The sequence below is a fragment of the Hyperoodon ampullatus genome, assembly GCF_949752795.1.
Source record: "Hyperoodon ampullatus genome assembly, chromosome: 11".
NCBI lineage: Eukaryota > Metazoa > Chordata > Mammalia > Artiodactyla > Ziphiidae > Hyperoodon > Hyperoodon ampullatus.
Window position 1 is genome coordinate 26,843,094 of NC_136924.1, and position 27,403 is coordinate 26,870,496.

At 34.8% G+C, this 27,403-nt stretch overlaps 1 protein-coding gene across 1 annotated transcript in view; it reads left to right on the forward strand.

The window, feature by feature from the left end:
• Positions 1-27,403, forward strand: part of NUP37 (nucleoporin 37) — a gene marked incomplete at its 5' end in the record, with an annotated part of 39,460 nt that overhangs the window by 3,000 nt on the left and 9,057 nt on the right. The window contains 4 exons of the mRNA XM_079714799.1: positions 6,025-6,149; positions 7,629-7,701; positions 9,874-9,968; positions 26,384-26,474. Coding sequence (XP_079570925.1) covers positions 6,025-6,149; positions 7,629-7,701; positions 9,874-9,968; positions 26,384-26,474 — 384 coding nt within the window. The remainder of the gene's footprint in view (positions 1-6,024; positions 6,150-7,628; positions 7,702-9,873; positions 9,969-26,383; positions 26,475-27,403) is intronic.

Sequence of the window (27,403 nt, forward strand, 5' to 3'; positions counted from 1 at the left end):
GGTGATACATATTTTAAAAAAGCAGGGACCCTGTCCTCAAGGAGATGTTTAAATGTAAAGCAATGCAATAAGATAACTGCTATGAAAGTAAAGGGCAGAGGGAGCATGAAAGTTTCTAAGTCTGTTCAAAAGGTCATCAGTAATAAATGGCAACCTCTTCTGGGACTTGGATGAGAACACTTGACTTAGGCAAGCACATTGAATTTATATAGAACATGAAGTCGAAAAGCATACCTAATACTTCGGATGACAGACTTCATTTAACAAATTTTTATTGAACACCTGTTGTATGCCGGACTCTGCTCAGAATCCAAATATTGTTTAATAGATTGGATTAATGGGCCAAAGGTTGACCAAGCTAAAATTTAATAAAGATGAATATAAAGTCTTAAAATGATAGACTGCTAGAGCTAGAAGGGAGAGTCATGACTTACAGTTTTTAGTCACCTGGATGTTCACCATGAATCAGTGTGATGATTAAACTGCCAGAGGAAGTTAATTCAGTGCTGTCCAACAGAAATATAATGTGAGCCACAAATATAAATTTAAATGTTGGAGTAACCACATTTTGAAATGTAAAAAGTAGATGAAATTAATTTTATTAATATATTTTTTACCCAGCATATCCAAAATATTTTATGTGGAACATTATATAAATTACTAATGAAATACTTCTATATTCTTTTTATACTACATCTTTGAAATCTGGTGCGGATTTTGCACTTTATAAAGTGTACATGTCTCAACTTGAACTAACCACATTTCAAGTGCTTAATAGCCCCATGTGACTGTGGCTGCCATACTGGACAGAACAACTCCGTATCCTCCTCTGTAAATTGACAGTAATGTTTAGTGTTTACTTCAGTTCTTAGCAGTGTATTATGATTCAAAGGAGATAATGTATGTGAAGACAAATTTCAGAGTGGTGTTAAAAAGTTTAAAACTGTCATGTGAAAGAGGGATTAGACTCAGAATGGTAACTGTTTTTTATATTATTTGTCAGCTCTATTTGAGTGGAGTTGTTGCTTATAATGCTTTAAGACTGTTGCTGAAACTGCTTCTTTGAGTGTGTTCACCTAGGGGAGATCAGCTATGGCCAGATATTTGCCGTCACTGAATTAGACTACCTCATTGATGGTTCCAGAGAGCAAAATTTGGAGCAATGAATAGAATTTACATGGAAACAGGTTTTGCTTTAATGTTAAATGGAACTCTTTGAATAATTAGAACTACCCCCCAAATTGAATAAGCTCCCCCCCAAAATAGCTAGTTCCCTCTCACTTGAAAATGTTTAGAGAAGGGTTGCGCAAACTTTTTTCAAATGGCCTACTAGAGATTTAAGCATTAGATGAAAGAAGTAGACTACGTAAATTTTACAGTTTCATCCAACTAAAATTCTGTATCTGGCCTTAGATGGGTGTGGCGGGGGGGGCCTGCCAATTTCAAGCCCTTAGAGTAGCCCTTTCACCAGCCTGGCGTTGCCCCAACCTCAAATACGCTGGAGCCTTGTGTGAGGATTTGTATTATAGCAAGTTTTCCAAGGTATCTTAATTTCCTGCCTATACAATACTGCCTACACCCCAGACTAAACCCAAAATAGCATTAATCTCTGCCTATACCGCACACACACCCTGGCCTTTTAGTTGGCTCAATGGCAGACATTGCTGCCAGGAAAAAAGTTTTCACTGGTAGTACATAAAACTCAGGCTGTACAGTCCCTGGGATTTCTTTATCCCCACGACCACCCGGTAACTCCATATATACCTTCGATAACAAATTACAGGACCTAATTATGAATACTATTGTTACAGTAGCAAAATAATGTGTGTTTTGATGGTAAAAACTTCATTTTTAGAAGATTTATTTGTCAAGTGTGGAAAAATAAATGTAACCCAAACTATGAAGTCAGATATGATTAAGCTCCTAACCTTACTTTTAAATTACTTAGTGATTGCTGCCTTGGGATGTCTGGCTGTTAGCTATACAGTTATTATACAGACGAATTAAGAAGTAATAGAATTTGACATTTTTTCTTTCCTTGGTAAATGCATTTCTGTTTCCTTTTTTCATTTATAGAAAAACTTTTTTCTGTTAAGCTCACCTGAAATTTAAAGTAATTTTCAAGAGGTATCTGAATCACATAGAGAAAGATATATGTAATGTATTTGTGAGATGACTGCTGGGATTGCAAAGGCTATCCTGGAAAAATCAACACATCCACTAGGATTCAACTAAAGTACACATTATAAAACTTTGGATTTAGATTCAGGATGAATGGAATTCTTAGAACAGTCCTTCACATAATTTCTATCTGTATAGATATATGTATTCAATTAAATATCAAGTTTCACCTGCTCTGGATTTTTTCCCTAATCCTATTTTATAATCTTAGAAACTTTTATGAAGAATAACTATAGTCAACACAGAAGATTCCTTGGGCAAATTTGTCATGAAAAATTGTGCTTTAGTCTCAAGACCCATTTAGGGTTTTGATTTAAATAACAAAACAATGATTATTTTTAAAATTGCAATATTTTAAGCTTAGAATAATAATAATAGATCCCTGTATACCTACTACCTAGCTTAAGAAAGGGAACATTAGTAATGCCTTTGAAGCCCCCTGGGTTTTCTTTCCTTACCACCTTTTCTTCTCAACCCCAACAGGTAACCATGTCTGAAATTTTGTTTCTCTTCAGAGTTACCATGTGTAGGTATTGCAAATCAGCGTATTGTTTTTCAGGTTTTAAACTTTATATCAGTGAAATTATTCTGTATTATGTTCTTCTACTGTTTGTTATTGACAGTATATTTGTTAGATTCCTCTATGTCAAAATTCATATATCTTCATTGTAGTATGGTGTTTTGTAATATGAACATACCACAATTAATCTTTTCCTCTATCACATAGTATTTTACTATTGAAAATATTGCCAGTATGCATATTCTTGTATCTTCTGTTTGAGTTTTGTTACCCCCTCCTTTCGTCTTTTTTCTCCCTGATAGTTTGGAAATTTTACGTGTTGTTTCTCTTCTTTTAATGGTTACCATAGATATTTTAATATGCATGCTTAATTAATGTTAAAATTAATATCTTTAACTTCTTCATGAACAAAGCAAGGACCTTTGACACTTGAACTGTCACCCCTAAAGACTTATTGTTATATTTTAGTTCTCTATCATTTTTCTTTTCATTTTACCCCACAAATTCAGTATTGTTTATGTGACTAGTATTTGTTTAGATTTACCCGCATGTTTGCCTTTGATTTTTTTACTCACTGTTCCTTACATCTCAGGCCTGCCTTCTAGGGTCATTTTTCTTCACCTAAAAGCACATCCTTTACTACAAGAAAAAGTTTAAACTTTTTCTGTGAAGGGCCAGGTAGTAAATACTTTAAGCTTTGCCAGGCCATTTAAGGTGTCTGTTGCAAATTATTCTTTGTTTTTTACAACTCTTTCAAAATATAAAAATGATTCTCAGCTTGTGGGCCATACCAAACTAGACCATAGACCAGATTTGGCCCCTTAGCCATAGTTTGTCAGCCTCTGCTTTTGGAGATGCTTTAGTGAGACTTCACTGTTGCCAACCCTTGGTTTTGGTTTTTATGAAAATATCTTTAAAACAGCTTCATTCTTGAGAAACAGTTTTGTTGTGGCTACAGTCCAACCGTTTTTCCTGTCATTTTGAAGATATTCCACTGTCTGCCTGCATTTGTTTCTGCTAAGAAGTCAATGGTTGTTCTAATGAGTACTCTCTTATAGGAAACCTGTCTTTTCTTTCTGGCTGCTATTTCTAAGATACCTCTCTCACTCTCCTCCCTTCTCTCTCCCTCCCGCCCTCCGCCCCACCCCCTCTCCCCCTCACACATGTGCACACACCTATATACACACACACATATGTATATATCATGAGGGTTTGTGTGTTCTGAAGTTTTACTATATTGTGTCTAACTGCAGATTTTTTTTAAGCTGCCTAGGATTTATTGTTCTTTCTAAATAAACATATTGGTACCTTTGATCAAGTATGATGAATCTTTTGCCATTATCTCTTCAAATATTGACTCTTCCCCCATTCCCTCTACTCGTTTCTTCTACAACCCGAATTAGATACATGGTAGAACTTCTCACTGAATCCTTCTTAACAGTTTTTTTGTCTTCTCTTAGCTGCATTCTGAATAATTTTTTCAAATCTGTCTTCCAGCTCCTCTAAGCATTGATTTTTTTTTTCTCATTATGGTATTTTTATCTAGACGTTTTTATTTAGCTCCTTTTAAAATCTGTCTGGTCATTTTGGGTAATCTCTTGTTGCTTACTCATATTTTTTGATTACCTCCTCTAGATCCTTAAAAATACATCTTTTTTGTATCTAATTTTTTAAAATATTTATTCATTTGTTTACTTATTTATTTATGGCTGTGTCAGGTCTTAGTTGCGGCACATGGGATCTTTCGTTGCAGCGCGGGGCCTCTTCGTTGCAGTGTGTGGGCTTCTCTCTACTTGTGGCGCGTGTGCAGCACACATGGGCTCTCTAATTGTGGCACTTGGGCTCCAGAGCGTGTGGGCTCAGTCGTTGTGGCGCGCAGGCTTAGTTGTCTCATGACACGTAGGGTATTAGTTCCCCAGCCAGGGATTGAACCCGTGTCCCCTGCATTGGAGGCAGATTCTTAAACCACTGGACTACCGGGGAAGTCCCTGTATCTAATTTTTTAATCTGATGTCTCCAGGTTGATTCTTCTGTTTGTCTCTGTGGTACTTTGTTTTCATATGTAGTAGTGCGTGCAGGTAAGATCATATTTGATTAAACTATATCTGTCAGAACTTTATGAGACCTGTGTAGAGGACGTTCACCCAAAGAGAATTTGCCTTTGTCAAGTGCTTGGGGCCGCTATCAACATATGGACATTTTTAAATAAATTGTCATTTTCTGGAGCACATAGTTAATGTGAATTTCAGCCCCAAACTCATGTTAGGGCCAGCCAATGGTTGAGATTTCTCACAAGTGACTTTTTCTCTTTCTTGGCCTTCACCCACGGTACATATTTTGCCTGGCACTTTTAGTTTTGGGGGTTTTCTTCCCCTACTTCCCCTTTAAAGGTCCTGGATCTATGCAGAGGTCTCTGATCTGCATCCCTCTTTGTTCAGGCACTAAGTTTTGTCTTCTATCCCCTACAAACTGAAGCTGTTAGTTATTGGATGTGGGCAGATGTCCTTAAGATAGCTTTATGCCTTGGTGCTCAGTTGCTTCTCTGGATTTGGATTTTTGCATTATTTTTGTATCAGAAAGCTTTTCTGGTTATTGTCCATATTGCCAGACAGAAATGACTTGACTTTTTAAAATTCATTTTTTTCCTCATCTTGTCATGAGAATAAACTGAAATCGTTTTAGTAGTACTAAGCCAAGGAGATAAGCTGACTTTATTAAACATCTTACCCAGAATCAAATATCCAAAAGACTAATCAGATCATTATTTGCATATTCACTATTCATAGAGTGTAATAGTATATGGTATAGATGAATAGTTTGTAACATCCCACACATGTATAGTGCCATGTATAATACTATGGGAAAATTATTGATACCCATTATAATGACTTTGAAGCATCATAAGGCACAAAGTATCTTGTACATAATATGTTCAGTATATATTTTTTATATTGTCACTTGATAATCCATGCATGGTAATTCATTTACCTAGAATATTCTGATTCTTAGAGCATTCCATTTTCATTGTGTTTGCTGTGAAATGTATTTACTATTAGGAATAAAATGTCTCCTAAGTAAGATAAAGTATAACAAGTATATTGTTTGTTCTTAGTTACCGTAGAGAGTTATTTTGTGAGGCTTAGACAGCTTCAGATATTTTTGTTGTTGTTCAGTAAACCAGTTACATCTTAATATCTGATCTGCTTTTGAACTTCTCAAAAGAATATTCATGGCCCCCTGATAAATTCTTCATTATAATGAAATACACAGTTTTATATTGTTTGTTCTCATAACTTATTAAAACATTTACTGTGTATGCTTAGGAAGAAGAAGCAGACATTGAAGGAATTCAGTATAAAACACTACGAACATTTCACCATGGAGTCAGGGTGGATGGCATAGCTTGGAGCCCAGAGACTAGACTTAATTCATTGCCTCCAGTAATCAAGTAAGTTTAACATTGTCAAGGAAAGGCAAAAGATTAGAAAATTTCAGCTCTGGTTATAAATACTTTACAACAGCATAGTCCCAGTTGTGGGGAAAAGAGCTACAGTTGACGCCTGAACAACAAGGCAGGGGGTGGTTATAACCTGAGTATAATTTATAAACAGCACTCCCTATCCAAGGTTCCTCCACATCTGAGGATTCAACCAACCACAGACTGTGTAGCAGTGTAGTATTTGCTATCGAAAAATATCCACATATAAGTAGACCTGTGGTATTCAAACTCATGTTGTTCAAGGGTCAATTTGTACTTTATTTCCCTACAACTTTTAATTTCATCTCCAAGAAAGCCTTGGACAAGAGAAGGCATTTCCCTGCTGGCTTTGTTCTATTTCTTCCAATGGCTCTTAACTAATCATTGAAAAGGCATGGTAGCAGAGATCTACCAACATATCCAGGTCTATAGATTAGGAGCCTTCTATAATTTAAACTTTATTTAAATTAAATAAACTTAGGGGACTTCCATGGCAGTCCGGTGGTTAAGACTCCACGTCTCCACTGCAGGGGGCACGGGTTTGATCCCCGGTCAGAGAACTAAGATCCTGTACGCCACGTGGCTCGGCCAAAAAAATAAATAAATAAAATTAATTAATTAAACTAAATGTATCCGTTGAGAAAAAATGGTTAACTTTAATGCAGTCAGAACTTGAGAAATTTAGATCCATATGATACTCATTTTATCTGAAGACAATTGGAAATAAACTTTGTTTTTCAATATATAAATATAACTTCTGTTTCTTCCTCAGCCATAATCTGACATGCTGAGAATCTAAAAATTTTAAGATTGAAGGCAAAGTAGTTAAAAAAATAGTTGTTTATTGATTAGATTTTGTTTTTTAATGTAACATACACTGATGTACTTCTAAACAGTACCTTAAATGTTACGGTCAGTGTGAATAATACTCCAGCTTTTAGTAGATAGAAGTATATCAGCTTTTATAGGTATAAAAAGTTTATCAGCTTCTGTCTAATTTATTGAATTTAATATATCTTAAAGTAAGAAGGCTTATGGATAACTGAAGAAGGCAAAGACTAAGATATATAACTATTTTTAATATCTAAAATTATTAACTATTTATAATATCTAATATTGACCTAGCTAAATAAAGGTGCCCATCCTTTTCTGCCTTTAAGAAAAAGTTAAACATTAAATTCATGTGGTGATTTATAATAAAATTCTACACGTTTCTTATTGAAGAGACAAATCCAATATACTAATTTTTGTATGTTTTCCAAAGATATTTAAGTGCCTCCTACTTTGAGTAATAGTTGTAATAACACTTTTTACAACAGAGCCACAGCATCCCCTTTCTGCCCAAACAAAAACATGATTATGAGTTATGAAAACAGCTTTGGTGGTTGGAGGTGGGGAGAACTTTCACTTAGGCTAAAAATGGGTTTGTTTTCATTTTCTTACTTCCAGATTTTGCACTTCTGCTGCTGATATGAAAATTAGAGTATTTACTTCAGACCTTCAAGATAAAAATGAATACAAGGTATGTTGACAAGTATAATTTGTAAATCTTTATTTTAAAACATATTTATTATTTTTGCTTTTTTGATTGGATTTATCCCAATTTAAAATGACTTTATGGTTACCTTTAAAATATGTAGTGTAGAATCTCATTTACTCTATTTTAGGCTGTAGTAAGTAACTAGGATCATAGTAAGGGCTGCAGATTATAAATCTGATGTCACTTATTAAATTAAAATATTAGGTAGACACAGCAAATGAGGGAGAATTAGAAATTCAGTATAATAGACATGAACACACATAGAGTAAGAGTTGAACTTCAAGGGAACAAACACAGTACAGCCTAGTGAGAGGCAGGACTACAAAGTGGCTAAAAGCACAGACACAGGAGCCAGACCACCCGGCTTTGAAGCCCAGCTCTACCACTTTAGTAATAGTGTGACTTTGGTCAAATTCCCAATCTCTTTGTGCTCATTTCCTTACCTGTAAAATGGGGATGATCATAGCTTCTGCCTCATAAGTCAGACAAAGACAAATACTATGTGATCTCACTTATAGGAGAAATTTTTTTAAAAGCTGAACTCGTAGAAACTGAATAGAATGGTGGTTTTCAGGGCCTGGGGAGTGTGGGAAATGGGGAGATGATGATTGAAGGGTACAGACTTCCAGTTATAAGTGGAATAAGTTCTGGGGATCTACTGTACATCATGATGAGTATAGTTAACAATACTGTATTATATACTTGAAAGTTGCTAAGAGAGTAGATCTTAAATGTTCTCACCACAAAACAAAAATGGTAATTTTATGAGGTGATAGAGGTATTAACTAACCCTATTGTGGGAGTCATTTCACTAATCCTATTATGGTAATCGTTTCACAATATATATGTATATCAAATCATCATGTTGTATACCTTAGACTTACACAGTGTTATATGTCTCAATAAAGTGGGAGGGGAATTCATTAAATAAATACCTCTCAGTTTGGATTGAAACTGAATCATGTTTTTTATAAGAACAGTATTGCCTTCTTGACTTTCTAGTAAATCAAAACTATGAATAATGTTATAAAACAAAGATAAACTATAAACCTGTCCAATCATTTAGAAAACAGTAAAAGTTATGCTCTAAACTATATACAGTGGGCTATATACAATTTTACCATAATACAGTGCACTGTATATATTAATTTAAAGCTGTATCAGTGACTGTCTGTACAAATGGCACATAAAACTTCGACTCATCAAAAGTCAATAGTTACTAACAATTATTGTTAGTTATAATAGACATTAAATATTTAATGTTAATTTGATTTGGCTTGTAGACTGTGACATAAGCTCTGAAGAATGATTTGGAGGACCTGGGTTTGTTAAACTTACACGGGAATGTTTGAATCAAATCCTTTTTTTTCCTAATTACATATCTCCACATAGTAAACAGTACCAAATAGAACCACTTTATTAATCTTACAACTGAGATCAAATTCAAGTGTTTGGAAGGAAAATAGGAAGCAAGAACAATATCCATTAAAATATTTAAATATCTGATATCTGACAGACCTGTTTAGGATTTCAGTTGTAAAGATTTAGACTGATTGGACCTGCCTGCTTGCATAGTCCTCTACCTTATAACTTCCCATTTATTTCTTCTGTGGCCAGAAGAGAATTGCTGGGTTGTTGTGATAATGGGCTTATAATACTAGCTGTCTCCAGTGCTGGCAGTCACATTGAGCAAGTGAATAAAGACAGTAGAAGGTGAAGTCCATGCTATGTATTTATTAGGGAGCAGCCAGTGTACAGAGCAGCAGGTATAAGGTAAAAAATTGAAGGGGACTCTATTTCAGAGCCCCTAGAAAGTTCTTCTAACTTTAACTTTTATTTAACCTTTATGTAATAAGTGAGAAATGAGGTGATATGAGGACAGGTACAGTTTAAAAAAAAAAAGTCTCTGTTTTTATAAGAAATGCATACTAGAAAAGAAAGATCAAGCTAATAACAGTGTGTTGAATGATTAGCTTCTTTCCAGGATAAACCTAGAAAGGTGGGTGTATAAATCATGTTTTAAAAATAGCAGATTGCTTAAGAAATATTTATAGACAAGAGAAGCATGCAGTGAAAGCAATGAAGTAAAAATATTAGGTAAGAATATTGTAGGTTATTTTCCTGTGTTCTTACTAACTTTTCCCCTTATGTCAGGTTTTAGAGGGCCATACAGATTTCATTAATGGTTTGGTATTTGATCCCAAAGAAGGCCAAGAAATTGCAAGTGTGAGTGATGATCATACCTGCAGGTAAGTTGCTTATATAAGTTATAGCCAAATTTTTGAATTTTCATCTTATTTTAATGAGAATTACACTTTAAAAATTAGAGAAAATGTAAACTAATATATATATTCTGCAAAATGTTATAAAGGAAGCATACTTTATTTAAAATGTAAGTATGACACCAACATGAGTTTCAAAACCAGTGAGTTGAGTTCTCATCCCATTTAATGGAAACTTCCCTTGCTGATTCATGGGTGCCCCTCTGCCTCTTATTTTAGATTTGCACATTTATGAAATCTAAATATATATTAGGTCAAACAGTGGACACAATCAATAGGATAATAAAAGGCATTTGCCATATTGTGAAGTTATTTCATAGATCCTATCTGATAAGTTAGTGTTTAATAATGAACTGAGAATCTCATTTGCTAGAGCAAGACTCGCGGGAAATTTAGTGTTTTGACAAATTCGAAAGTCTCTGTATAAAGTTTTTCTGTAGATACAATACATTACAATATCACATTCTTCCACCTCACCCCCTAGTTTGGAACAGATGGGGTGGCTATAACGTTTTAATAGTGCCTAAAGCTGGAGAATATCACAAGTAAAGAATGAGATGAAGAGCAAGTGTAGGAGGTGGAAATAAGCTGAAGAGTCAGGAGTGAAGCAGTCATTAGAGGAGTGACAGTTGCTTCATTTGCTTTGACAGTACTGTGAGCAAAAAGAACCACCAAAAAAAAAGCGCTGCTCTGCTATTTTGCATAGCTTTAATGTTTGATAAAGGTATGACAAAATTGTTAGTAAATACTTGTATACATATAAAACTCCTAAATATGTGTTCTTTCACATTGGAAGTAAAGCCACTAGCTTCTTTTTAAATTTTAGTCTTCTCAGTAGCTCATCTTTTTAAAGTTATAGAGTCATAGGCCATTATTTTTTATAAAATGTTCATGTCACGGACATGAAAGATTTGCATGACATTAAGATTGTAGGGTCCCAAGTGTTAAAAAAAAACTAAGTTTGTATAGAGACGGAAAAGTAAGTGGGGCCATTTTTAATGTAAAACTTAAATTAGATCACTAGAAAGAAATAATGACGTTTTAATTCTCTAACACACAGAGCATCCTAAATCACAAGCATTTGGAATAATGAAACCTGAGAAGGGGGAAAATGAGTGTCTTTGCAAGCCAAGGAATAGCCTCTGAATAGTGAACAACAGCCAGAGAGACCTGGGATTACATTCAGAGATCCGTGATTTTTTTCTTGTAGGAGGCTTTGGGATTTTCATAGAATAGTAAAATTGTCCTAAAATATAGGGGACTGACAGAGGGTGGCCAACTTTTTGTCAAGTCAGAAGAATTTTTTAAAGTTCTGCTGCCTTCTATTATTACCATCATTTTATTTAAAAAAGAACATTATTACTCTAAAAAGGAGAAAGAACTTAACTTCAAAGTAAGTCCTTTAATTTAAATAAATATAATTTTTTCTTTTTTTTTTTGAAATTTACTATGTTGCTCCTAACTGTCTTACTTTGCTAGGCTGTGGTTGATGGTGTTATTGTTCAGTGAATACTTACTCTCCCTTCCCTGCTCCTGTGGAAGGAGGTTTTCCCACTTTGTTGGGCTTAGCCATGTGACTTGTTTAAGCCAGTGTAATGTTAGCAGGTGTGACTCAAGCAGACACTTTAAATGTTTTACATGGTTTGTCCTGACCAACTGTCCTCTGTCTTCTCCTATAATATAAGCATGTCCTAGATAGCTACTGGCCTCAGAATGTAAAGCACATTAAGCAGATATGGAACCACCTGGCATGAAATAGAACTTCCCACAGACCCATGAGCAAGAAATGTATGCTTATTTTTCTAAGTCTCTGAAATTTTGGAGGTTGGTAACATCATTGTAGCAATAGCTGGAGAGCTAAATTTAGAATTTATCAGCTTAATTTGCCAACCAGAAGGGCATTTCTGATTGGCTTTTAAAGTCAAATTTCTTGGGCTGAAAGCTAAACAATATAGATAAGATTTTTAACAGAAAAAGAAGATATAAGTAAATCAAGTTTAAGGAAGAGTAGTAACATACACTCTCAAAGTAACAAAGGAAAGAAGGAATTCTGAGGGGACAAACTACAACAGAAAAATGTTTCAGTACAACTGTCTTTATAAACTCAAAGTACAGAATTGCCAAGTTACAAATAAAGACACCAGCCAAATGGCAGCTGTGCAATTTGAGCAGGTGAAATAGCCATTTACATCCCAGGAATCATTCCTGTCACTGTACTAAAGTAATGCCTACCATAGTCTGGGTCTCTATGTTGTTGGTAAAGATACCTTAGTGATATCCTTGACCAATCATACGCAAAGCCTGTGTCATCTTGGGAGTAGTAGTATATGCTGGTGATACCATGCTTTAAAATGACATGCTAAATAGAATAACTAGACTGAAGTTCAGTAAAGAAGTAGAAGATTTTAACAACATTTTAAACCAACTGGACATATACAAAACACTCCACACACTCCCAACATCAGCAGAATACACATTCTTCTCAAGTGTACCTGGAACACTCTTTAGAATAAACCATATGTTTGTCCTCAAAATAAATCTACATAATTTTTTTAAAGATTGAAATCATACAAAGTATCTTCTTTGATCACAGTGGAATGAACTAGAAATCATTAACAGAAGGAAAATACAACATCTACAGATACATGGAAATTAAATAACACACTGTCATTAATTAGCCAGTGGGTCAAGAAGGAAATCACAAGGGAAATTAGAAAATACCTTGAGATGAGTGAAAATGAAAACACAACATACAGAATTTATGGGATGCAGTAAAAGCAGTGCTCAGAGGGAAATTTATAGCTGTGAGCACCTACGTTAAAAAGAAGAAAGAACTCAAATCAGTAACCTAAATTCACACCTTAAGAAGCTAAAAAAAAAGAATAAAGACACCCAAAGCTAGCAGAAGTAAGGAAATGATAAAGATTAGAGCAGAGATGAACAACATAGGGAATGGAAAACAATAGAATCAATGACACCAAAAGATGTTTCTTTGAAAAGATATAACAAAATTAACATATATAGCTAAAACATATTATAGCTAAAATTAATTAGCTAGACAGACGAAGAGAGAACACTACAAATGGTAAAATCAGAAAAAGCGGGGACGTTACTACCAACCTTACAGAAATGAAAAGGATTATAAGAGAATACTACGAATAGTTATACACCAACAAATTAAATAACCTAGGTGACAGGGACAAATTCCTGGAAACACGAAACTGCCAAAACTCAAGGAAAAAATAGAAAATCTGAATAAACTTATAACAAATAAATTGAATCAGTAATCAAAAATTTCCCAACAAAGAAAGGCCAGGACAGGATTCTTCACTGGTAAATTCTACCAAATATTTAAAGAAGAATTAACCACCAGTCTCTCAAATGCTTCCAGAAAGTAGAATAGGAAGAAACACTTTCTAACTCATTCTGTAAGGCCAGCATTATCCTGATACCAAAACCAGACAAAGACATCCCAAAAAAAGAAAACTGCACACCAATATTCCTTATAAATAGAGATGCAGAATCCTCAACAACATCCAGCTAAAACTAGAAAACTCTGAGAAGAAAACCAGCAAATGTTTATGACCTTGGATTTGGCAATGGTTTCTTAAATATAACACCAAAAACACATTTATTAAAAATAAATACATAAATTGGACTTCATCAGAATTTAAAACTCTTGGACACCAGAGGACCCTATCAAGAGAGTTAAAAGACATCCCGCTGAATGGGAGAAAATACTTGCAAATTATATATCTGATAAGAGTCTTATACAAGATATATAAGGAACTCTTATAATTCAACAATAAGGAGACAAACAACCCAATCAAAAAGGGCAAAGGACATGAGTAGACAATTCTCTAGAGAAGATATACAAGTAGCTGACAAGCACGTGAAAAGATGCTGAATGTCATTAGGGAAATGCAAATCAAAAACAAAACGAAATACCACTAACACTCACTAAAATAACTATAAACAAAAAGTCAGAAAAAAAACAAGTGTTGAAGAATGTGAAGAAACTGAAACCCTCATTGTTTTCTGGCAGGAATGTAAAATGGTGCAGCCGCCATGGAATAGAGTTTGGCAGTTCCTCAAAAAGTTAAACATGTGACTCAGCATTTCCAATCCTAGGTATATACCCAAAAGAATTAAAAACAGGTGTTCATTCAAACAAAAACTTGAAAAGGAATGTTCCTAGCAGCACTATTTACAGTAGCCAAAAGGTGGAAGCAACCCAGATATCCATCAGTAAATGAATGGACAAACAAAATGTGGTGTATCCATACACTGAAATAGTATTCAGCTATAAAAAAGAATGAAGTACAGATACATGCTACACCATGGGTGAAACTTGAAAACACAATGCTAAGTAAAAGAAGCCATACATAAAATATTCTATGATTCCATTATATAAAATCTCCAGAAGAAGCAAATCCATAGAAACAAAACAGATTGGTAGTTGCCAGGAAGTTGGAGGACAAGGACTTAGGAGTGACTGCTTAATGGGTACAGTGTTTCCTTTTGGAATAATGAAAATGTTCTAGAACTAAATAGTGGTGGTGGTTGCAGAACATTGTGAATGTGCCAAGTGTCCCTTTACACTTTAAAATGATTAAAATGGGGAATAAAATAAGTGAATAAAATTTTTTAAATACTAAGCTTTATTATGTCGTCCTACAATATGGAGCAGTGCTACAATATGGATTCTTAAACATTTTGTACTATAAAGAGCAGAAGAAATGTTTCTCTGACTCTGCCAACTCAAAAAAAATTATTTTAAATACATTGTTGATCTGTGCATATTTTCTGATGTTTGACTCTGGCATTTTCGTATTATAATCAGCTAAGAGATTTGTGCCCTTAGGGACTCCATTTCAAAACAATCTGTCCCCTGAGCAGGTTCATAAAGCTTATGTATTTTGTTGAAAATTTCCAAATTCTGAATCAGAATGAAGATAGTCTCACTTGTACTAGTGTGTCAGTGTATCCATTAAAAAGTTATCACTTGTTTATCTCTTGATATAGAGAATGAATGTATAGAGAATAAATTAATATAGAGACTAGTTCATTCAGTCAGCAAATATCAAGTGTCTACTATGTGCCAGGTACTGTGCTGGGTATTTGGTAATCACTGATACATTTTTAAACCTGTGAATAATCATTTCAGAACCATTTTAAACTTCTCTAAGACTGACAAAAGTATTTTATTTTCTATAAATGAATTACAGTATTAATAAGTAAATATTACTAAATATTTTATGGAGTGCTTTACTGCATACTAACCAACACTAAGTGCCTTACCTGTGTAAATTTATTTAATTTTTACAGCAACTCCAAGATAGGTACAATTTTTACCCTCATTTTACAAGATGGGAAGGCAGGACATAGAGAGGCTAATAATTTGTGGAAAGGGACATAGCTATTAAGGAGAGGAACTCAAATATCAAGCAGTGTGGCTCTAGTACCTGCACTCTTAATTCACTCACTCTTCTGCCTGAGTGGCAATTTTTTTTTTTTTGGCTGTTCTGTCTTCCTTGCTGTGCAGGGGCTTTCTCTAGTTGGAGCGAGCAGGGGCTACTCTTTGTTGCGGTGCGTGGGCTTCTCATTGCAGTGGCTTCTCTTGTGGCGGAACACAGGCTCTAGGCGCACGGGCTTCAGTGGTTGCAGAGCACGCTGGCTCAGTAGTTGTGGCTCACAGGCCCTAGAACGCAGGCTCAGTCGTGGCGCACAGGCTTAGTTGCTCCACAGCATGTGGGATCTTCCCGGATCAGGGCTCAAACCCGTGTCCCCTGCATTGGCAGGCAGATTCTTAACTACTACACCACCAGGGAAGCTCCTGAGTGGCAATTTTCAAATTCACTCTGAGAAGATGGTATTTGTATCTAATAATATTTTAGATGTTTATTACTTCTCTGCATTCTCTAATATGACTTCATTTTTATCTAAGATTCCATCTAGTTTTAGTATTCTATAATCCCTGCAAGTTCATAAAAAAATTGAATTGTCATTTAACTCAGTGGTTCCTTATCAGTCCCAATACCCCCTTTTTAAACAAACATTTTCTAATGTCTACTATATAATCTTAAATGAAACTCATGGAAAATATAACCTATCAAAATATATAATTGTAAAAAAATTTATTTTAATTGTACATTTCTGTTAAATACTAATAATATTTTAAATAAAATAGTATTTTAACTATACTACACATTTCTGTAAAAAACATTGTTATAGGATAACAGCTCAGTGTATATGCTCAGATGCAACTGCATAAGAAGAAATAGTGAAGTGTAGTCTTTGTCACTCTTTACAAGGAATAATTTTGAGTATCAGAAAAATAAGATAACAGGAAAATGTAAGGCAGAGAGGCAAAGCTGCCAAGTTACACAGTTCCAGGGATGTGGCTTGCAGAGTACGATGTAAATAGTGCCATCTGGAGTTTTGCAGTGTCATAGCCTTGGGCAAAACTAGTTATTAGAATAAAAACTCAGTAGTAATTTTTAAAATTTTACAATGGGAAGTGAAAGAGTATGGAAATAATGCTAATCAAAATAGAAATAACATGACAAGACAAATTATAGGATATCACATTGAAAAAATAAGGAAGGATAACATTCTTGCAAATCAGCCAGTTTTTATATGGGTAGTATCAAAATAATTCACTGTTATGTCAGGGGATGGAGTACTAACAAAATTGCAAAAAACGTATCTCCTATCTTGAAATGGCCCCACCTTTTGAGGTATTTCTAAATTTTACTCTGATATTCAAAAGTCATGTAGAATGTCTAGCATCCCTGGTTACCTTTCACTAAATGCTTGTAGCACCCAATCATTAGGACAACCAAAAATGTCCCCTAGGTGTTAGAATCCCCCCCTGTTGAGAATCGTTGATTTAGATAATAATAAGTGACCAGGCCCTATTCTAAGTGTTTTAATGATTTAAATTCATTTAATCCTCAAAAACCTTATTTGATAGATTCTCTCATTCAAGAAGTTTTAGTCTTTTTGTATTATTGAAAAAGCAGGTGTTCATATTACCTGTATGTTCTGATCAAAATCAAACATTATGTCTAGAGTAGACTGCTCTGGCCTTTTCACTAATAAGGTATTTTGCAAGGCCAGCCATGCTTTACTACCTTAGAGTCGTCTCAGCACAAGAAGAGAGCCCTTGTGTTAGGTATTCAGTGAGTAAGTGGGTGAAGGAATGAATACAATTCTGTATCTGTCACCACATCTTTATTAAAAAGATGCCATTACCAAAACATCTGACAGGAGATGTGTTTAAGAAAAGAAATTCCCAAGTAAATCATAAGATTGCAAGGCATTTGGCCTCATGTGCTACACCATTTCTTTCTTCTTTTTTTTTTAAATTTATTTATTTATTTTTGGCTGTGTTGGGTCTTTGTTGCTGTGCACGGGCTTTTTCTAGTTGCGGCGAGGTGGGGCTACTCTTCGTTGCGGTGCACGGGCTTCTCATTGTGGTGGCTTCTCTTACTGCACAGCACGGGCTCTAGGCGCGTGAGCTTCAGTAGTTGTGACACACGGGCTCAGTAGTTGTGACACACGGGCTCAGTAGTTGTGGCGCACGGGCTTAGTTGCTCTGCGACATGTGGGATCTTCCCCAACCAGGATTTGAACCCGTGCCCCCTGCATTGGCAGGCAGATTCTTAACCACTGCGCCACCAGGGAAGTCCCTACACCATTTCTTTTATGGTCCCTCATCAAGTCCACCATATACAGGTATGCCATATATACACATATATATGCACAGGAAAATACAAATACTAGTACTTCAAATTATGACCCAGCATCATCCAAAGAAGGTTAACATTATTACAATATTTGAGAGGTAAATAAGTGCATATTTAGAAAAATTTATTATCCCCTTCTTCCAGAAGAAGGTAAAAATGGTATTTAAGTATTTAATGGGTTAAGCTTATTATTTTAAAAACTCACTAATACAGAACATCTTATTCCCAGTCAGTGCCAAATAACAGATGTTCTTGTATATTAAAAACAGTACTGTTCTGTAAGAACAAGTCAGACCAACAAGTATTTATTAAACACATTTAGTATAGCCAACATTTAGTACTTTGGGGGATACAGAAGAAATAGAAGACCCAGTACTCACTGTAACTACAAAGGATGTCAGAACTAAATCCATTTCCTCCTCCTCCTCCCCAATAATCTTTTAAAATATTAGATAAAATTTATGGTGAAGGAAAATTGGCTTTGAGAAACCAAGGAATTCTTAGTTTAAGACTAAAATAATAGAGGCATGTAATGTGCCATTCACTTTGTCTATGAAACTTGGAATATTAGTAGTTGCCATGTTCTAGCTGTCATCATTTTTAACAAGAATGGGAGAAAGGGTGGGAAATAAAAAATGATCTTTTTTTTTTAGAAATATAACCAAATTACTGGATAAGGGAATACTAAATTACATATGATATCCACTAAGTTAGTAGTGTCATTTTTTGAAAATTATTACAAGAGAAAAAGAATGTTTATCAAATATCTTATATATATATCCCATGGTAGCTGAGTTGTTTCCATATCACTTCTGCTCATTTATATTTGAGTCTTCAAGATCCATAGTTAAGGCAGACTGTTCTCCCCCAACCCCACCCCAGTTGAGATCACAAAGTAAGTGATCTTTTTAAAAATAGTCCCTGGTGGCGCAGTGGTTAAGAATCCACCTGCCAATGCGGGAGACACAGGTTCAATCCCTGGTCCAGGAAGATCCCACATGCTGCGGATTAACTAAGCCCGTTTGCCACAACTACTGAACCCGCGTGCCTAGAGCCCGTGCTCCACAACAAGAGAAGCCACTGCAATGAGAAGCCCACGCACCGCAACGAAGACCCAATGCAGCCAAAAAATAAATTAAAAAAAATTTTTTTTAATAAATAAAAATAGTCCTTGTGTGGGAAACAGAGAAAGAAAGGGACTGAGAGCCTTCTGAAGGTAAGCCAATGAAGCATTCCTTGGGAGATCAATCTCCATTTAGGAGCAGTTAAACTATGCCTGAATAATTACAGGTACAAAGTGAAATCAGAAGAATGTGTATTATTCATTATAATGTTATGGTTAAATAATTCCAGAAATAAAGTTTTCTGCTTGTCTTCTAAAATTCCCTCTAGTTTTTTATAGCATTTTGAATCAAGATCAATCATTGCATAGTTCTAATAAGAGCTTTAAGAGTGAAATAAAAGAGACAATTTGTGTTGAGTTTACCTCTAGTGAATGAAACATAAGGATTCAATGTCTTTATAAGAAGCATTCAAAAATTCTAGTAAAACCTTTTGATCACATTTGCAGATCTTCTTTAATTTAAGGCAATGAAATAGTGTGTTAATGAAAGATTATAATAGAGTAAAAGTTATAAAATGATGAAAGAATTTTCTGAAATTTTATATGATCGTGAACTGGTAATACCACTCTCTAGTATTTAACTCTCTGTTCTCTCATGTGCTCTCGTAGATGAAATATAAAACCAGTACTTCAAAGTGTATTACCGTATCAGTGATCGCAGTAACTTAAGCTTGCTTTATGTAGCCATTGTGTGGTTGTAATAAGTGAATTGTATAAATGAGAATCATATCCATGAACATTTTTCAGGTTTATTTTGAAAGTCCATTTATGTAACTGTTAAAGAGTACCTTCCCTCCTTTATAGCATATAGTCAAATTTCAGTTGCCAAGTATATCAAAATTTTTCTTGGAAATAATGAAAGGCTAATATTTCCTGGGTAGTATTACTGGTGTTTGTGTTAAGGTTTATGCTAGTTAAAGGAAAAGTCCTTTTATTCTAAATTCCTTGAAGATGAAATAACTAAATACGATCTGTTTTGAAAACTACCATATGGTATTTCTTTGCAGTTGAGAGTTTAATTTTCAGGGTTTTTTTTTAATCTTTATTGGAGTATAACTGCTTTACAATGGTGTGTTAGTTTCTGCTGTATAACAAAGTAAATCAGCTGTACATATACATATATCCCCATATCTCCTCCCTCTTGCGTCTCCCTCCCACCCTCCCTATCCCACCCCTCTACGTGGACACAAAGCACCGAACTGATCTCCCTGTGCTATGTGGCTGCTTCCCATTAGCTATCTATTTTACATTTGGTAGTGTATATATGTCCATGCCACTCTCTCACTTTGTGCCACCTTAGCCTTCTCCCTTCCCGTGTTTGTGGTTTATTTTTAAATATGACAAAATATCTCACAATTCCTATCCTTCAAAAATCTGTTTGTCTATGTAAGTTGAATAAGATGTCAGTTCTCCTCTGGGGTGGCCTCAGGTAGTGTCTCACCTCTGTGATGGTAAATTGGTAGTTTCTGCTGCATTTGTTTATAGTTTTAAGAAAAAAATGAAGGAACAACATGTAAGCTTGTAAGATTTTTTTTTAACCCCTCCAAGTCTTCATGAAGATGTACAATAGTAGATTGTTTTCTGAACAGTGTAGTTGGTTTATTAGCGTTATATTTGAAACAGGCCACTTCCTGTCCCCTTCAAAACACACACAGTCTTTGATTATTGACTCTATTTTTGACTCATAATTTTTAATTATTGAAGGATAAAATAGTAAGCATAAGCAATTGTCTTTCATTTTCATCCTTATAATTCTTCTTACTCTCATCAGTAAAATTTCTAATAATCTACTTCATTTATTATTAATACTACTTGCTTAGTAGTATGAAGTATTTTTTTAAAAAGCAGAATTAGTCTAATCTTATTTCTGAATATATTTGAAATACATATACTGAAAGTACCCTTTGCAAAATTCTTATTTTATGCTGTCATGCCATTTTGTCACCTCCACTGTTAAAACTTTTGCCTAGCTATCAAAGTTTTCTATAGTCTAAGCCACAAGCTGACAGTTTATTTACCACTGTAACCTACCATATCCCTATCAAGATTTGTCTACCTAATCCCTTGATTTGTGCATTCAATCATATGGTTCCCTACCTCTGAACTCCTTTTGCACTTAAAGCCAAATATTTTAGCACTAAATAATTTTGTAATTTGTTTCATCTTTCTTCCTATTTGTGTGTTCACTTACTTAGGAAATATACGACGTTTTCTCTTTTGAATTATCCATAGCATGATGAGTTACTTAGTGATCAACTACTAGGAAATGGGGGGCAGGGGGAATCTTCATTTTGCTATCACAAGCTCAGTGAAAAACATGTTTCTTGTCTAAGAATGTTGGAGGTCCCTTTCCTACACCCAGTAACATTGTAAAGTGCCTTCTCATCTTTATAACGACATCTAGGTATTACGTTTGTTCTTGCTTTCATATTTAATTAATCAATACAGTGATTCATGTGATCCAGTCATATATTTTAGAAAGATTGTGGTTTGTATTTTTTGCTTTACCAGTTAAAGAGGGCCAAATGGATACAGATGTGTCATTTAATGTCATCCATCCCTTCTTTTGTCTGTGTTGTCATAAACATTTGGTAGCAGAAATTTCCTTCTACAATGAACTCCTTAGCAGACAATGAGCTGCCAATTAAAAATGAAGAACAAACAAATGAACTAGTATTACCCAGGAAATTTCCTTTTGAATTTTCAGAGGGAACATCTCCCTCTACTAATTGTGAATGCAAAAGACCCTTGAGAATATGTAGGATATCCCATATATGCTAACACCCAATTTATGAGACCTTTTTGTTAATTAAATGGGACAATTACATTTAAATACCATGTGGTTAAGAATACTTAATGTTCTGCTGAAAAGCACTCAGCCTGAAATCAGGCAATAATTTTAACAATAAACTACCAAAAGTAAGGTAAATGTAATTCATAATCTTAGATGTGGATATCTCTTCACCCCTACATTTTACAACTAAATCTGAGAGTTCTACTTAAGACCACAGAGTTGGGAGGGGTGGAGATGTCTGTTACACTTGGATTCAAATTGTATCAAAACTCATTTTATTTATGTCAGCAGATTAACTTTACCTTAAAAGCTTTAGTTTTGAAATTTCCCTTGCAAACACTTGAATAGGTATACATATATGTTTTATATAGCTCCTGAGTTTTGGTCAAAGTAGTTTAATTTGATGTTATATTTTTATACTTTTTATAAAGGGTCTGTTATGTTTCCATGTGTTTGATTATGTGTGTTAAGAAGGTTATAAACCCTTACAGCTTTTATCTTTCTGTGATATACCATTTTCCTGAAAAGTATGCTTCTGTGGCTATAATTAACTTTTAGGTAATTTTATTTATGATAAACAAATATACTAGCAATAAATTTGGAAATATGAAAATGTGAATTTATGATTTTTTTTCCTGTTACAGTAGAAACTCTCTTATCTGACATGGTCCAAACCAGTAGTTCCTTAGATTAACGAAAAAGTCAGCAAACTCAGGAACTCATTTTAAAGGAATGTCTACCTACCTTATCTTAATATATAATGTGTCTATGAAAATTTGCCAGTTTGCCAGTCTTTTGATATTAGACCTAGGCTTGTTGTTTTTCTTAAGTTATGAGTCCATTGATTTGCATTAGACCTCTTTTTTGCCTGAACCACACCTAGTGTCTACAATGAAAACATTTGCTAAGCAGTAGTAATTCAAATATATCTAGATTTTTATTTTACTTGTTTTTGTAACTCTCATGCATACCTAATTTAAGAGCTTTTTTTTCATTTAGAAACTTACCTTTATTTGGTTGCCATCAACTTAGTTCCATTGAAACAGCTCTTTCACATTCATATCGTCAGCTTATATAATATTAACTATGTAATTACACTAATAAGCATGGGTTTACATCACTTACAAACAGCAGTTCACTAAGCAAAAAACCCATATTCCCTCGAGGTAAGCCTACAACAAATGCACAGGTGAGCTATTAGAAAGTAACCTTCTTGTTCTTGTCAGTTCTGCAGAGAGAAAAAGGAGTCTGTCAGAAGGAGGTCAATTAAGAGTCTTTACTATACATTGTGTTAAGTACTTTTTAAAACAGATGGAAATTTTTTCATACACAGATACATGAAAATAACTAAAATGCAAGAAAAAAGGGGGATAATTTGAGAAATCAGCCTTACAAATAAGCCCAACTGAAAAGTTGTGCCTTTTGCCATTAAGACAAATGATACTTTTAAGATTGTTTTGTCAGAAAATTTGTCAAAGAAAGTTTAGACTTTTTCAGTTGGTGATTAAAAAGAAATATGAAAAAAAAAGATAAATGAGGTACAGCCAGTCTGGAAACCTATTTCACAGTACCTGCTAATGTTGAACATATCTGTAAGCTATGATCCAGCAATTTCACGCCTAGCAATTACCCAGCAGGTGGACGTAGAGGGTGGGGAGATGTGGGCGTGTGTCTGTGTAAGGGGGGGGAATGGTGTGTGGGTGTCTATATTCACTAAAAGACATGTACAGGAAGGTTTGTAGCAGGATTATTGGTATGACCATAAATTAGAAACAACCTAAATGTCTGTCAACAGTAGAATGGGTAAACACACGGCAGTGTACTTAATTAATGGACTACTATGTACAGCAGTGAGAATGAACAAAATACAACATGCAACAGTGTTGGTAAATTTCACAAGATTTAATGATGAGTGAAAGATGCTGGGACTTCCCTGGTGGCGCAGTGGTTAAGAATCCACCTGCCAATGCAGGGGACATGGGTTCAATCCCTGGTCCGGGAAGATCCCACATGCCGTGGAGCAGCTAAGCCCGTGCACCACAACTGCTGAGCCCATGTGCCACAACTACTGAAGCCCACGCACCTAGAGCCCGTGCTCTGCAACAAAGAGAAGCCACCGCAATGAGAAGCCCGCATACCGCAACAAAGAGTAGCCCCTGCTCACCACAACTAGAGAAAGCCCGCGTGCAGCAACAAAGACCCAACAAAGCCAAAAATAAATTTAAAAAAAATTTTTAATATATTAAAAAAGAAAGATGCCAGACCAAGAAAATACATTCCATAGTATTTTCCATAGGATTCCATCTTTATGATGTTCCAAACCAGCAGATGTAAGCTATGGTGTTAGAGGTCAGGATGGCGGGTACTTTTTGTGAGAAGTCAAGGAAATAGGACTGGAAGGAAGCACAGATGACTTCTGGAGTTCTGGAAATACTATCTTAATTTGGGTGCTTTCTTCAAGTGTATTCTCTTTGAGCTGTATGCTTCAGATTTGTGTATTTTTATTATATATGGTATACTGCAAAAAATGTATCAAAAAAAGAGGAATGTGACTTCATCTGATGGAACTAATATTAACTAGATGAGACATGCAGTAAAGACACAGGAAAATAAGTTGAGCTCCACAAAAGGATTTAAGAAGAGCTTAATTAGGGAATCTGTCAAAAAGGGAAATAAGACTTAACAACTTAAAGTGTACCATCTGTAGCTAATTTAGTTATGATAACTCTTTTCAGCCCAATTTGTTGTATTTTGTGTATTTAGTACTTGGATCATGCAACTGCTGAAAATTATATAATAAGCATATAATTATAAGCTGTAAATCATTTTATCCTAGTCCTGGAAAGTAATTTGGATTACCCTCCTCATTTTTAAATCAGTTTCTGTTGGTGGTTTGTGTTTGGATTTTTTTTCCCCAAAAAAATATGTCAGGTTCTGGTCAGGTTAAGTACTGTTTAAAAATTAGACTAAAATTTGGCTCATTGGACAGGAATACACTTCATTAATTGACCTGTTTTATAGAATATCTTTATCCATGTTTTTTTAAATGTCTTTGGTTTCCTTCATTTGAAAAGGAAAAAATCATGAAAATATTCTGTATGTATTTATTCACTATAATAACAAACAAAAATCAAATACATGTTAGAATAAGATCAAAAGAATGGAGCCTTTAAACCATTCTCTCATGGGATTCACTGAATATGCAAGACAAATTTCTGCTGTTTCAAAAGGGGTAAAATATATGCTAGCCCAGCACTTTATTATGTAAAAGGCAATAGAGAAGAAAGAAATATTCAATTGCCATAACTAATAATCTTATTTATTGTGGGAAGTGAAACACAATTGAATAAACCCATGGTAAATGTGATTCCCCTCTTCAATTAAATTGTAATTGTCTCCCTGTATAGTAAATACAGATAAAAGTGTATGCTGCTAAATTATTTAATCAAGTAGATAATCATTTTTAAAAACATCTTTGTTAGTTTACATGTAACTAGGATATTTCAAGATTGGAGATCCTGTAATTTCTATAAAAAGGAAAAAATTTTTAAATGATGTGGTTTGGCACAGAATAGTAGTGGCATTGTCCAATAAATATGTCTTCTTTCTTTGAAATAAAAGTTTGCCTCAACTTTAAAAACACATTCTCTTAAGTTTCTTGAAATTGTTTTATGGTCCCTAATGAGATATGAACTATAAAACCTAGAAGAAAAAGTCCAGGGCATTCTAATGAATGCATTCGGTTCTTAAGGACCAGACTGTGTGGGCACTTTGCCAGCCACCCATCACCTTCTGTCTCCTGCCATGCTAACTCTGTGCCACACTCTGTACCAGTGAGATGTAACAATAGCTGAGTGTGAAGAATGAGCTAGAAATGAGCAGTCTGGTTGGGGAATAGGACTTCTCACAACAGAGCCATTACTGAGACTTCTGAATGTTGATCTCCACTCTGGGTATGGGAAAAAAGATTGAGACAGAACTTGCGTAGGTTGGTTGTTGTTACTATGGATTTGTAAGTATTGAGGAGAGGGAGAGTAGGAGGAGCCAGGTGCTTGTTCCTTCAGCCCTTCTATCCTTTAATCTGGTAGCTAGCTATCAAGGCCCCTTTTGAGAAGAACTGGGAGAGTGAGCCAGATCAGAAAAGGTAAAAGATAAGAAGTAGCCCCTGGCATGGGAACTCAAAGGCAGAAGGAATAAGCAACTGGGAAATTACTATCTCCCTAAATTCACATCACTTCATACTAGCTTCTTTATATGCTATTTTTAAAATGGGAGCACTGGGGTAAGGGAGGGGGGTACAGGTGTATGTTTTAAGCACCCCTGGTAGAAATTATTGTTAACCGAAGTGACTGCTGAAGTTGGAATGCAACCTGATTAGTGACCTAGAAACTTCAAGATCCTGTCCACAAAATAAGAGTTCATGAATAATTTAATTTGGTTACTGTGTTACAGTGTTGCTGTACTAGATTAATTAGAGAGAAAATGGATGTGACTGTTTTTCCATTATTGAGTGTGATAAAACTTAAATTCTTCATACTACTTTTACATATTCTAAAATAATTATAATTTTGTTATAATTTTCTTTAAAGGATATGCTTTAAATACAAATGTCTACCCTGTAATCTCTAGTTGATAGCTTTGAATAAATTTATAGAAATTTCATTTTTTTAGTAATTATCAAAACTTTAACATTATACTCCTATTCTTTTATTAGGATTTGGAACTTGGAAGGAATACAGACAGCTCATTTTGTTCTTCATTCCCCTGGAATGAGTGTGTGCTGGCATCCTGAGGAAAGTTTTAAGGTTATTATTTATAACTTAGCTTTCTTCTGTCAAGCTGAAAAGACATATACATGTGTAATACTTGCACACATAGAGGAGAAAAATCAATGACTTTTTCCACCTCAGAGACTCTTAATTGGCACAAATGCATTTGGATTAATCTAGAACCTTAAAAGTTCTTTGCAATTAACTTTTTATTTGACAACCATCATCTATAAATGGCATTTATTCACAGTACACTTTTCATGCCCTCTGATAGGTTATAATCTAAAAACTAATGCCTAGACTAACTAGTAAGCAGTATTTGTTTAAAAAAAGTTAAATCCATGCTATTAGCCATAGTGTGTAAACAGAAAGCATCAGTGGCATAAGGCAAATTTGACCTAGCTGCAGTGGTGTTCAATTCCTGTTCATAGTAAAGCTTTCTAAAATTCAAAAATACACTGTGAGTTATTATCAATTGACCTTAATTTAATTTCATTGAGAAGATAGGAGCCATTCACCAAGAGTTCTCTCATTTGCCAGTATCTTCTCTTGGGCATTGCTCTATTTTATCCTTCCCTAGGATCTAAGAAGTTGCCACGTTCATCTTCTTAAAGTTAGTCCTTCTGCTGTCTAGAGTTCACGTTAGTTCTTAGGCATCCTGCTTTTCATAGCCCTCTAATGTCTTCATACTTCTCCGTGACTCTTTTCTGTCCTCATACTTGCACAAAAAGGTAACCTTGATTAATCATGGCAGAAACTTACATAGTACCTGTATATGCTTGGCTCATTGTCAGCATTTCATATTAAGTTAGGCCATTTAACCCACATGGCAACCTTATGAGATGGGTGATGTGATGATCTCATTTTACAGATAAGGAAACCAAAGCTCAGAGAAGTTAAGTAACTTGCCCAAGTTCACACAACTACTAACTGGAAAAATTGCCATGTGTACCCAAGCAACCTCC